This window comes from Netta rufina (genome assembly GCF_964035555.1).
Source record: "Netta rufina genome assembly, chromosome: 4".
Classification (NCBI taxonomy): Eukaryota; Metazoa; Chordata; class Aves; order Anseriformes; family Anatidae; genus Netta; species Netta rufina.
In genome coordinates, this window is record NC_140127.1 from 27,954,657 (window position 1) to 27,969,428 (window position 14,772).

At 39.0% G+C, this 14,772-nt stretch overlaps 1 protein-coding gene across 1 annotated transcript in view; it reads right to left on the reverse strand.

Annotated features, from left to right (window-relative positions):
- Nucleotides 1-6,987: 6,987 nt before the first annotated feature.
- CPE (carboxypeptidase E) overlaps nt 6,988-14,772 on the reverse strand; it is a gene marked incomplete at its 5' end in the record, with an annotated part of 55,537 nt that continues 47,752 nt past the window's right edge. The window contains 4 exons of the mRNA XM_084285749.1: nt 6,988-7,391; nt 8,544-8,662; nt 10,909-11,008; nt 14,412-14,551. Of these exons, the coding sequence (XP_084141875.1) occupies nt 7,293-7,391; nt 8,544-8,662; nt 10,909-11,008; nt 14,412-14,551 (458 nt within the window). The 3' untranslated portion in view covers nt 6,988-7,292. The remainder of the gene's footprint in view (nt 7,392-8,543; nt 8,663-10,908; nt 11,009-14,411; nt 14,552-14,772) is intronic.

Here is a 14,772-nt window from a genome sequence, read left to right on the forward strand (position 1 = left end):
TGGGAATTCACAGTGTTTTTTATTTTTATCTTGGCTTCAATTTTCTCAAATTTAAAATTAATTCTTGAGGTAAATTTATTTTCAAACAGTATATGAACATATATCTATATTTAACCTCCTTGCTGAAAAAAAAAAAATCCACTAGGTAAAAATTTCATTCATCTGTGACACTTGTTCAAATGCATTAAATGTAATTATTATTGTTTTATTGTTTGGGCTTTGTATTTCTAGTATCTATTTATCTAAGGATTCTTAATATAATGTGCCAGCAACTTATGTAAACTCATAACTAATAGTACTGAATATTTTCCATGTTATTTTGAGTTTTTCTTGGCATCTTATAATACCATCCAGTATGCTGGCAAACAAATATCCACTGACTTAACTTAGAATCTCCTCCAAATTTTCTTTTCAGTGGAAATCCCCTGCAAACTGCATCTAACTTTTGAGACATTACAAAAATGATCAAAAGGTTTTGCAAATATTTATATCTTGCCTATTACTTCTTATTTTAACAGGCATCTGATGCTGACACCTGTCAGACATAGGTGGAAATAGAGAGCTATGTTTATTTAGAAAGGAAGGTTTCATGCCTCGGTGTAATGAAGCTTAGAATGAGTTTCTCTACATTTAGCCTTTCAGTTTCCTGAAGAAGGCACAAGGAAGCAGTGCCTTCAGAAAATTCTTCTACAAAATCCCTATTAAAATACCTAATGAACAGGCTTTATAGGTCAAAATGCCGTAAAGGGTTCAGTGCTACAGACTTCAGCAGATGGCATTAAGGCAGTCTGGTGCCATCAGACATGATGCAGGGCAGCCAGCACGCAGAGCCAGCAGCCATCGTGTCATTTTGATGTAGTCACCAGCTATATTAGAGGCATATGTTATGTCCTTCAAACCATTCCCTCGAGTGGTGATTGGGCCTGAAGCTTCCCCAGCCTCTCTGGCAAGGTGTCTACCTGCTCCCTCAAAGCTTCAGGGTCTGCCTGGGACTCACATGACCTACACAGGCATTTCATTTAGATGTGAAGCATGAAACCAGGAGGTGGTGTTCCTTTTATGCCAAACAGAATAGGTACCTTCAGGGATTTCTGAGCAGCGCCTGCCATAGCCTGGAGATGTTGTACATTCCAGTACTGCTCCTCTGCTCCCCCTACCACACACGCTCACAGTGCACCCAAAAGGTAAACTTTGCAGCATCTGAGACTTTTCTTTGCCAGTAAGACTTTTCTGGGCCCTAAGCTTTTATAATCTATGCATGCGCAATGCAAAAGCTCTTTCAGACTGCCTCCCAACAGTCTTCACCACAGCGGTTAAACACCAGGACTGGAGCGAGTGCCCCTCGTTTACCACACAGCAAGAACAAATGCTGTGCAGCACAAGCCAGTGAGCTGCATTTCCATGTGCTCCTGCTCCAAAGGCTGCTCCTGTATTTCAGACAAAGCTCCTTTAGAAGCACTTCAGCCCCTTGAATAGGATCTGCTGCTATACGCATACACAGGTTCAAATATCACTACCATGATAATCCTTTAAATAAATTACCTGAATCTGAAGGGGAAAGAAGATAGTATTACATTTACTGCTATACCTTTTGAAACTGATTTTCTGATACTGTCTCAAAAACCATGTCTCAGACTATGCCTGAGACCTGTAGGACGCAGGAGCACTTCCCATCCTCTGAGTATTCATATGCCTGCCATGCTATGAAATGGAGTCCAGGGAGTAGGCCAGATCCTTCCTCCTACACCACCAAGAAAGTGTAGCAGATTTCTTCTACCTCCATGGGAATAATCCTAAACATAAAGGCTAAAAGCAAACTGCTGGGGGGTCCCCATTCTGAAGAACTAAAAATTCAGGGTGCCAGGCTATGCCATAAGAGATCTGTCTCAAGTGGAAGCGCAAGTGCAGATTTAGGATTTTTGGACACAAGAAAACCCTGTAATCCTGTCCTGATGGGTCTTGGCACAAGCGAGCCTTGAGCTGCTCAGGCCGGGCTAGTTTTTGACACACCCAGAGAGAAAACTGGAAGCAGCCAAGGAAAGCCACATGAGCGGATATTTAGTGAGCGGAAGGGAGGCAAGTCAGACTGTAATTCTGCTCTTGGCAGCCAAGTCCTGTCTTGAATCTAGTCCATAGTCTCTGAAAATGTGTTTAATTTACCTTTTGTGCTGGAGGTGCTGGAATGTGGAAGAGGGATATTGGTTCTGCGCGTTCGGACACTAGCGCGTGCATCGCCGCACACCACAGCACAGATGCTCCTCTGGGTTTCTGAACTGAAATCTCACATTACTGGGTGGAATTGACACTCTGTTATATCCTATTGTGGCCACACTGCAGGCAGGTGAGAAGTTCACCTAGCTTGATATTTTGTCTCTTTATAGCCCTGACCACATCCTCAGCAGGTGACTGTTCCAAAAGCATCCTCCTGATTTATCCTTCTGTCTTCTCCTGAGGCTTAGTGAGCTATAGGTTTCCACTAGTGCAGCTAATTGCCTTTATTTCTACTTTAGGTCATGCGATGACCCTTAACAAATTCCACAACCATATCTGCACTTTGAGAAAATTGGACTTCATTTCTTGTTTATTGTTTTGCATCTTTCTTCTGGAAAAGATGAAGAACAATTACTGTTAATGCAAAATGAGCAGCCTTGGCAACACATAGTCGCGATTACTCAGATTCCAGGCTTGAGGGTCTGATAAAAACCCCAGTGAAGCTAATGGGAATCTTTCCAGAGTAGCTTTAGCTGAAGTCTAAAGGCATGGACATGTTACACTCCTAGAATCCCATAGGTCCATAATCCTTTTCAGCCCTTTCCTGAGGAATGATTAGCAGAAAGATCTACAAAATCTACTTATTTCACAATACTAAGCTGCTTCCAGTGCATTCCCAGATGTCAAATTCCCTCAACATTCCCAATGCAGAAGCCAAACTCTTCAACTTCTATCTTTGACAATTTCCACTGTGTGCAGAGCAATCCATGATTACAAAAATCTGTGGTGGCTTAACTTAATATGAAAGTAGGACAAAGATAAAATAACAGGCGAGTATTAACCATCAATTCAGGGAAAATCTAGCACTGTGATAAATGGTGCCTAACCATGGATGTGTTTAAGTCACTGATGAAATATAACACCTCCAGCACAGAGAGGCAAAATATGAAGGGCAGAGCGATCAGCACATGAAGGCCATTTAACTCGTTTAACATAGTTCCCATTATCACTGTTAGTAAAAGTAAACATCAGTTGTTTCTAAATGTCTCTTTTTGTACACTGCCTACTCCAGTACTTGCTCAGAACCCTTGCTCCTGAAGGCATAGGATTACATCAGCTTCTCAGTTGTCATTTTCTTCTCCCCTCAAAGCAGGCTTTAAAAATGGAAACTTTAAACAAGCTCACTCAAAGTCTTCACAAGCCAGGAGAAAAACAAACCCACTGTTTTTTTCTTAATACCATGACTTTCAGAAAATCCCCTGGGTGTTTTTGTTTTCTGGGTTTAATTATAGAAGTCAGAAATACTGGAACAGCGGCTGTGTCAATGACCAAACTTCTGAGTCAAATTAACAAGCAGTGAATTATTCACAACAGATGTTGCTCTGCATAAACAGAAATGTAGGGAGCAATAAAATACCTACAAGGAGATGATCAGAGTGGGATGGATCACTGCAAGCTTCAGGAAGCCAGAAGGCAAGGGCAGAAGCGATGTCTCTGGGTCTCCCACTTCCAGAGCTGCTGATTAAAAGCAGCAGGAAGCAAGGCGCTCCTCCACTGAGGCAGGTCTGCTGAGAAGGTCTGGAGGCAGCTCAAACCCTCAGAGACTGACATCAAACTGCTGCTGGACTACGGCCCTCAGTGGCCTGAGTAAACTAAGGTCATATACGGAGACAACCAGGTTGATGGGAACTATTCCTGCTTTAAGTTCTGCCTCCTCTGAACTTATTTGTCATCCTGCTCTGAATCCTCCTTCCTATAACAAGCTATTTATATTCACCAAGTGTTCCTAACACACCTGTTAGAGTACCTCAAAGAAACTTGGTAGTAATTCTGCTTTCTTACATACCCTCTTAGTTTTAATTCACACTTCAGATTTTGTCATTATCAGCTCAGGAATATGACAGGACTGTGTGAAACAGATATATCAATGTGCACATTGATATAAAGTGCACAATTGATGAAAAGGGAGATGTAATACAGATGCGTTTTTATTTGGCTGGCTTCATTATAACCCTGACCACCATAGTACCACAGTTTTGCAAACAACTTGCACACTGTGCTTACTCATCCTAAGAAATAATATGGAAAAACAATGGGATTGTAAGTACCGTGAAAGGGAAAAGGACTTACAAAAGTGGATGCCCTGTCCCCAGTGACCCCACATAGATGCAGAGCATCTCATGATATTCTTCTCCATGATGCTTCTCCATGACATTACCTACATGGGGAAAAGGTGCAAAATCAGGCTATTCTGGCATGGATTGAAGGGGCCATGGCTGGCTCTCACTGGGATACAGGCACTAATCCTGGTCTTGTTCTTCTCTTCAAACAACAAATTAATTGGCAGATGCACCTCACTGAGGATGTTGATGACATACCTTACAGACATGGCCAGCCAAAAAGGTCATGTTTTGAACTTGTAAATTACTCACACGTTTTACATTTTAAATAAACCTGTAGATTTATTGTACAATAGTACAGCATGTGTCTTTTTAACCAAAAGCTCAGCATCACACAACACTTTAATCTTCCATTTAAACATACACGGTCCTACAACACAGCTCAGTTCAGCTAGGAAGGCTACATAACTCATTGAAGTCCTGGCTACGCTATTCTGAAGGATGTATACCTACAGCAAGAACAGTGGCAGTGGTTCTGGTGTTGTAACAGTTAATTACTTTAACCTGTTCTCAGCACAGTAATGGCAAGCAGCTATCTAAAGCAAAACATAGAGATCATTTACGGGATACTGCATTTAATCGCCAATGCACAAAACAGTAGAGGATCCCACATGTAACACAGGTAAGGGTTGGAGATGCACCATGACCTCAGTTTGATGTAACATCTGCACTAGCTATGCTACACAACCCACCACAGGAAGACTGGATGCAAGACAGGCATTGCACCACATAGTAATATTGTTTGGATTGAAATTGTAAGGTTTGGAAGGGGCAGAGCAGGGTGTTCTGTACAAATATACACTTGCCATATTATGTTAGTTTACAGGTCAGAAACACTCCTGTAGCCAGTTGCCCCCATGCCCACAGTCTCTTTAGTTAATTTTCATACTGCTTGCTTGAGTTTTGCCTGGTTCTGTTGAAAATGGTATCATCACTTCCAAACACAGGTCATGCTGTGTCTTAACCTTTCAGATGATCAGGGACCACACAGCTGAGTTGGTGTAACTGAGCATCCTTTATCCATGCACGTGCTTGTGCCCATATCGCTGCAGGCTGTTACCAAGACATGCACAGGTAAGGTAAATTCTTGGTTTGCCACACAGGCTCCTCCTCACACTGGAGATTCTAAGGTCATCACTGGATGATGACGTACAGCACATGAAGTTCTCCTGTAGTCTGGAATTCAACAACTAACACCTAAATGATCTACAGGTTACATGGTAAATTCTTGATCAGAAAGTATATTTGTTTTTATTGCTGTTCAATTTATCAATGTGTATTGTAATACTGTAATATGTAATCTTATTGTAAAGGACCAACTATGTTTTTTATTAAAGAATATCAAATTCTCAAAAAGTATTTTTAGTAGATTTTTAAATACCCAAAGGAGGTAAATTTGGATCCCACTCCTGGACATGTGATTTTTCACTTAAGGCGGGGAGCATGATATTGAATTGTTTCAGTGGTTCTGAACAGTACTGAACTTCTACAACATCAATGAAAATAACGTGCTCATCAAAACACACAGTGATACTAAAGAAACAGAGGAAGGAAATCTGTATCAAACACCTGATCCGGAATTAAAACAGGCCAGCAATAGTGTCTAAGCTTTCAAACAGATGAGATGCTTAGCTGATATCAAGTAGCATACCTGCAGCAGCTTCAGAAGAATTATACCAGACGTGCACCCACTACAGTTCATGTGTATTCTCTGACTCCGCAATCTTCACTCAGACAAAATACTAAAGCAAGCTAATTCAAGTGTACTAAAAAATTAAAATGGGTGGGGAGGTATCTTTTTAATCAAAGTTGCTTTATTTGGTAAAATTTCACCACTGATAAAATTTTCAATTCTCTCCATTGCTTTTGGATTTAGATAAGACTAACCAACAGAAGAGACAAAGTTGGAAACAAAACTGTTCTTGGCTTGTGAGACTAGACGCATGTCCTCTGTAATTCTTGGTTCATTGTCTAAACTTTGTGTAAAGCTTTGGTAGCTTTCAGTGAGCATATGAATTTCTGGCTGAATATCTAGACACCACTGATACATGTAAAGATTATTGAAAAAGCAGTTTTCTAATTTAAATAGACCTCACCTGAAATCCTATTTTTCTTGCTGTAAAACAAACACAAGCAGCATATTAACATAGTACACAAACTTTTCTTCTTTGTCCATTCAAAATTTTTAATTTGGTTAATAAGTAATGAGAAATAATTAAAACCTGATCTTGAAATGTAATTAACAGCTTAAGGAATATAGCTCTTTTATTTCCTGAATTCATTTCATGCCATCTTCAATAAAAGAGCTTATGCAGATTCTTTCTGCTTATTAAAATGAAGCCAGAAGCTTATGTTTCTTATGTATTTAAATAGCCCCAACACCAGAAACATACAAAATATTATACTATATTTTAATCCTTGTAAAACATCATTACACTACCACACTTATTATAAATCTTTTCAATAACATTCATTATGGAACTCGGTAAGAGCACTGTCTACTACTATGCACTGTCAAATATTTCTGGCAGTATTGGGAATTGACTACAGCATTTTTATTTATTTATTTATTTTTAAACCAAGATTAAACCTACATATTCTGAACTTGTACATAATACACAACAGATTGTACTTCCATATAGGCTGCAGACACATTCACTCATTTTGTTCTGATTTGTATATAAGAGTAGATTTTCTATAACAATATGAAAGAAAATTAATAACTTCTGTATCTACCTAGGAGTTTAGTAGTTATTTTTATTCATATGAATCAAAAGATGACTGGAAAAAAAAAGTTAATTATTGTGAAGTGCACAAAATCTAAAATATAGGGACTTTCCACAGTACAATATACTAAATCAACACATAACAGATTCATGGCTGTAAAGCCAAAATCTTCATTTAAAAATTTAGTGTTTCTGACATCATCTTCCACCATTCCATCAACTCTTCTTTCTCCTCTTCTTTTCTTTCAGATAACGACTCCAGTTCAAAATCAACCTGAGTAAGAGAAACAAACAATAACTTCAGTAAGAGACAGAGAGAGAAATAAGTTGATATTTTGAAGAGTTATTTATTGAAAGCTGTTGTTTAATATAGCCATGGGCCTTATGGACGTAATTCCTATTTCAGGCTATTACAAAGTCTCTTGAGGCTGATTTAAATATGTGCAACACTTGCATATCAGTACAGTAAACTTATCTTAAACTGCATATAGACGTATAACAAAATTTCCAAAAGAAAACAGATATGTGACCAGTCCTTGACTTGTCTAAAAACTTGTCTAAAAAAATATGGGCCAAGGAAACTAAAAATTAAATAGTGGTAAGGCACATAAATCTTCTAGCATATAATACTGTGTCTCATCAGCATTCTGCTGTCTATCACCTAACAGTGCGGACTCCCAGCATATCAAAACATGTATTCTATTTTATGCCATAAAGAAAATCCAGGGAGCTTTTCTGACATATGGCTCACTAGTGTAGATATGATGTACATCTTCCTGTATGATACACACTACAGAAATAAGCATCTATTTTAATTTTTATGAGAGGAATCTACACTTATACAGAGGATGAATTAAAAATGCTTCTGAACTCTCAAACAGAGCTAAGTTTTACTCGCCATATATGCTGGGTATCTATATGAAGCACAGCTCCATCATTATCTTTCTGAGTTGCTTTCCAAATTCTTTTCTTTAGCTCACTAATTGAGCTGAACATCATTTTTAACCTATGCAGGTAGTCACTACAAACTAGACTACAAACACCAAGTCTCACTGAAAACCTCAACATCTCTTGCTCTTTATGCCACAAAATTTACAGCCATACCGATCAGATTCTATCTGATCTGCTAGCCATGCATCCACTAATAAGAAACATACAAATATTTCAGTATTATCCTTCTCTGTGTCAGCTTGTTTTAAACAAGACTGTAAGGAAATGAAGTGAGTTTAAAATGAGACTACTCTCAGTGGCTTACACAGCATGTACTAGAAAAGCAGATTTCCAGACTGTCTTCTAAAATAGCATATATCAGTAATACTCTGAAAAATAACCTCCTGGTTACACAAATACCATGAAGGGGAAAAAGAGAGAGTTTTTCTTTTTTTGCCATAATAGATGTTAAACTGATGTACACATGAGCACTTACCATGACAGCAGGGCTAAAGGGCACAGCTACTTTTTTAGTTATTGCTAAATAACCTGGCGCCGAGGCTGTAAGTTTGTAATTTCCAGGCACAAGCAGTCTCCAATAATCACCATCCTTGGCTGTGGAGAAGAAGAAAAAAATAAAACCATATAAATATGTATAAAACTAGTTATGCAGCCAAGTAAAATGGACTGTCTAGCTTGTCAGCATCTTTTGTGTTCCTGTCAGCCCTCTTCTTTTGGCTGTCTGAAAGAATTTTTCTGTAAAGGCTGTACAAATATATCACCACAGACTTTCTTCTTTTCAGGTAATCAAAACAAGCATTTTAACTCTGACATTGTGCTGTAGCCCCCACAAAAGATTTTGCCTTCTGAAGTGGAAGGCTCTCCAGCACGCTGAAGAAAAGGACAAGAGCCTTGCTTAGAAGGACTCCACCAATGCACAGCCAATTTCAAGCATCTGAGTTTGCCTGCAATGCAGCATGTTTTTTTGATATCCCTCGATATTCTGGAAATCCAAATGTAAATAATTTTTATTCTCCCCAAATTCAAACAAACAAGACTACTTTTCTCAAGTTATATTGCAGAGATAGCTACATGTATAAATGCTCGTTTCCATGTGTCACCCCTGAAAGTATCAGTATCTACAGGTTTCAGTATCCAGGCTGTGTCTAGGGATTTTTTTCTTCCATTTAACTGAAAAAAGAAATGAAAGCTTGATCCACTGAGGTCAAAGAAGGGCTCCTGCTGCACTGACTGTTACTTCAGACAATCTTTCTCTGCCACAGAATAAAAATGCATAATCTTGTTTTCTGAAATGACCCTCTACCATTTCCACAAAGAATCTGATCCTCTCTGCACAAGGAGTGGCCTTCAAATCATCTGATTTGTCTCAGGCTAATATTGCAAATGTCTCCACACAGAACTTCAGAAAGCATGACAAATTATTACAAAGTCCATTTAGCAGTGCTATTCAAAGCACTTGTCCATGCTTGGGGAAATATTATTTAAATGTCTGCAATTTGCATGGTCAAAAAATGTTAGTAGTCAAGCCAGTTGTCCACAGACTTTTTTCTTTATGAAACAAAAGGAAAAGCAAACACTGCTGCAAAGCAACGATAATGATCTATTCTACTTCCTGGCAATGAAACAAAGATGAATTTTAAGTCATGAACAAAGGAGCAGGAGAAAGAGGGGAAAAAAAAAAAAAAAAGAAGACGAAGAAAAAGATGATGATCTGTCCTTCATTTCAAATGTGCTAAAATTTACATACTTATTTTCCTCACTGTTTTGACAGTATGCAACTTCCAGGCATATACAGACACAATAATGTAAGGGGATTCACTACAATACCCTTCTGTACCATAGAAGTGTGAGTATTCTACGTATCACTCTCTTATACTGCAAAGTATCTCTGCAAAGCTTATTCCCTGAAAATTTATTTCCAGCCTTTATACCTTTTGCTTTCCTATATGTAGTGAAAGACGGTAGTTAATGTTATAAGAGACTGTTCTGTTTGGCAGAAATGCTGCCCAACTAGCAGGTGATGTGAGAACACAATCAAAGCCAACTGAGGGTCTACCTGTCCTGTATCATTGTGTTTAGCACCTCTGTAAGAGTACGGTGAGACGTATCATTGGCAAAATTATCATATTGTAAAATGCCAATGCTTTATGCATGATCTTATTATTGTTTTTCTAATTAGTATCTTGTAAAAACAACAACAACAAAATGCCATTTAGTATAAGAAAGCATGGTCCATAGGGAAGTCTGCAAGTTGGCACTGTGCAAACTACCTTCAACTCTTTCATAGAATAAAGCACAGTAACACCCAAGAGGTGACACAATTTTCTATAAACACCAACATGACATTTGTCTCTCTTAGAACTGCCCTTCTAGAAAGAAAAAATCACACAACAGCAGAGAGAATTTACCTTCTCAGGACAAATTTATGTAAACTGAAAATCTTTCAAGAATTTACATATGAAAAGGTATGATCACATCGTAATATAAGTTTTATACTGCCACTTAGGCTTTCGACTCAAAACAGCACTGCCAACAGAACTTTACATTCTGGCACATTTGTGAAACACTGCTTGCACCACAAATCAGTAGAAAAACCAAGCATGAATAACCAAGAGCCATCAGAACCAATCCATGCTGGAGATCCATTAACTCCCAACAACGGGTCTTCAGCTCCTTTGAAAGCAAGCAGCTGGAGGAATATTCATGAAATCCTGCAGATAGCAAGCTTCTTGAGGCACAATATGTTTTTCTAGCTCCAAAATTTTGGTGCCTTAAGGCATCAGCTAAATAAGATCTGAAATGGCCCTAGTTTGTGAAGCAGAGGATATAGCAGTACTCACCTGATGTAATGTCATGGCTTATCCCCTCCACAGAAATTGTAGCATTTGCTATTGGATTGCCCTGAAGATCTTTAACAAAACCCTTCACTCCTCGATGAATCTAAAATAATTAAATAAAACCACATGAGAAATTATTTAACAATTCTTAAGAAAAGGCATTTTCATCAGTGAAATATACTGATACATGTATATCTAAGGATGCATGCTATGGATCCCAGTCTACATGTTGACAACTATCAAAGATAATTATTAATAAGTATAGATATAATATTAATATTGATAATATTTATTATTATTAAATATAGAATTTTATATATATAATAAATATTAAACATCATAATGGCACAAACAGTGATGAGGTAAAAAAATTAGTTGATATACTAATTTCTCTGCATTATGCAAACATTTCTCAGAAACACAGAGCAAATCATAATTCACATAAACACTATTTTGAAAGTATTTGTCATGGGGAATTAATAAATGTTCTGAAAAGTTTTGAAAAACAGTCTGAAATTACTTCTTTTTTGTTTTTAAGGTTTCATCAGCTGTAAGAATTTAGGGCCCATAATGGACACAACAGCGTAAAAGTCACACATTAACAAAGTTAAAAGTGGGCACTTGGACTTGCACGAGCAATCCAGGACCTTGAGTGAGATGCCTGAGCTCTCTTCATTGAGCACCCAAAGCTCCCAGGTCTTTGAGCTGGGATCGCTTGGAGCCACAGCACTCCCCGTGTGGCCTGCAAGAGAGAGGCCATGGTGGGTCACGTCCTACTTCCTTCTTGCCCTGTGGGCAGCATTCTCACGGCTGCAGCAGGGCTGAGCTTTTGGAATCTCCATCTTAAAACCTTCTCTGTTCAGTTTTTAAAAATTGAACCAGGTTCCCTGCTTTCTTTAAAATCAAAGGAGGAATAGCAGTAGCCCTAATGTTTAAGGTAAGACAACCTGAGAGCAGGGACCAAAGTTTACAATCACTTCTTACTCTGCCCAGTAAACATCAGAGTTATCTAACCCATCTGTTCCCAGCATATATACAACTAAAGCAGTGATTTGACTGCAGTGTGTAGGGAGACAATCCTGCTGGTATTCACAGAATCACAGAATTTTCTAGGTTGGAAGAGACCTCAAGGTCATCGAGTCCAACCTCCAACCTAACGCTAACAGTCCCCACTAAACCATATCCCTAAGCTCTACATCTAAACGTCTTTTGAAGACTTCCAGGGATGGTGACTCCACCACTTCCCTGGGCAGCCTGTTCCAGTGCCTCACAACCCTTTCAGTGAAGAAGTTCTTCCTAACATCTAACCTAAAACTCCCCTGGCTCAACTTAAACCCATTCCCCCTCGTCCTGTCACCAGGCACATGGGAGAACAGGCCAACCCCCACCTCGCTACAGCCTCCCTTGAGGTACCTATAGAGAGCGATAAGGTCACCCCTGAGCCTCCTCTTCTCCAGGCTGAACAAGCCCAGCTCCCTCAGCCGCTCCTCGTAGGACTTGTTCTCCAGGCCCCTCACCAGCTTCGTCGCCCTTCTCTGCACCCGCTCAAGCACCTCGATGTCCTTCTTGTAGCGAGGGGCCCAAAACTGAACACAGTACTCGAGGTGCGGCCTCACCAGAGCTGAGTACAGGGGGACGATCACCTCCCTAGCCCTGCTGGTCACGCTGTTCCTGATACAAGCCAGGATGCCGTTGGCCTTATTGGCCACCTGAGCACACTGCTGGCTCATATTCAGCCGACTATCCACCATCACTCCCAGGTCCGTAGCTACAGTTCCTGTAACTTAGTCTGAAAGCAGACTGAGCTCCTCAGAGGCAAGCACCTTTCCACAGAGAAGCCCTCAACTCTGGGCAGAATGGGAAGTTTTGAATTTGTGCAGATAGGAATCCTACTGAGGGCCTGGAAATTAAGCAGGGAAGTGCGGGGAAGAATCAAAGATTTGCTTTGATTCTGTGGCATTTGAGAAGATTTCTGTCTCACACATTTTTATTTTTTTGTTGTCTGAGACTGTGATGTTCTCCTTTAAGAAGCTCTGTGATATATTCAGCTGCTATCATTTAGTTCACCAGATTCCTCCAGTTTACACTGTGGCAGAAGCCTGACACAGATCAGCTGAGAAAAGCATAAAGTACATAGTTGCAATGTCCTCAGCAGTCACTGGGGAGCTGGAGCATGGGGCTGGATCTCTTACCATGTATGAGTTAAAAAACAATGCCAGATAGACCATCTGAGCTTTGCGGATAATGCCAGCAGCTCCACAGGAGAAAAGGAAGTTGGCAAATGAATCTCTTACATGTTAGTAATTTTGAAAATGCAGTGACACCAGAGTTTTCCATGACTCAGAAAAAATTAACCCATACACTAAGGAGCTCAACAATGTCTAGATAGCTGATATATGGATCCCATAATACATGTAAATTCCAGTGCAGATAAAGCTTGTTCTTCACCCTAAATACAACTTCCAGAACTATTCAACTCAAACATTTCAAATAGTCAAATGTTTCAAATTTCTGGCTAAATAAAACATTTCTGCATAAATAAATTTTATGCATATTTTATGCATAAAAATATTTTATGCAATTTTATGCACAAATTTATAAAATTTCATAAAGAAATTACTGTGTTACTTGACCAGCTCTGGTAAAAAAATGTATTTCTGATTTCACAATCCTAGGTGTGTAGCCATTAATGAAGCCAGATATATTTGCAGTCTCTAACTATAATATCTGGATTACAGACATTTGAAACTGCCACAGTGTTTGGAATCTTCTTTTCGGTTCAGCCTGCTTGCATTGGCATGTAATCCTTTAAAAAAAAAAAAAAAGGACAAAAAACTCACACAGAGATCTATTTCAGGAGTCTTAACTTGTAACAACCCATTTAGCACAAGGTTATCTAAACTCATAACAGTGCTTTAAAATTCTAACCAGACTCTGTATCATTTTTAATTGAATCACTCACTTTAATCACAGGAAAAGCACTTCACTCAGTGTCAGCAGCTCATGTAATCGCAGAGCAGATGAGTATCTACAAAACTGGGATTACAGATGTCCCCTGGCCTTACACTGAACTGCCAGGCAGTTATAGCCCAGCCTCATCATCTAGGCTCCCTGTATATCCAGACTGATTCATAGCTTATGTTCTGTACACAGTTATCTGCAGAGGGCAATTCATCTTCTGTCAGTGTACGCATCAGTGCTGGTGGGATGAATTATACTCTGGAGATGTGTATTTCTCTTCATTAAGAAGGCCAACATGCACCACTTAAGTTAGATATCTGTAACAGATGAAGTAAGGTGGGATGACTCCATACTATACATCTTTTTTTTTCCTCTCTTCTTCCACGTGTTTAGAAAGATCACAAAGGATTTATTTACAGAGACATGTAAGAACTATGGAGTACCAATCAGAATAATATAAACTTTAGAATTAGATATGCACACAGGACAAAGTTCAGAAGTTTCACATACAATAACTAGAGTTTTCCCATCCTCTTTTTTGTTACCTGCTCGATGTAATTAATGAGAGAGTTCTTGTTGTCCTCCCAGTAGCCCTTCAGAGTTTCTTCAGGTGGGAATTTTTCACAGCTAAGCTCCACTGTGATTTCAAAGCAGTTGCTGCTGAGGTAATTGAAATCCTGCATTCCTGCAATGCCAGGAAAGAGAGTTAGTGGTGGATTTTGCATTGTTCCAAAGTAAATAAATACCAAATATTTATGATTTCCCACAAAGAAAAAAAAAAAAAAGGCAAACATCCCACTATTTTTTTCTGTAGATAGGAATATTTCCCACCCACTCAAAGCCTCTGCAAAAGAAATACTAGGTAGCTTTCAATGCAATAAGAGAAACCTCATTATTAATGCAACT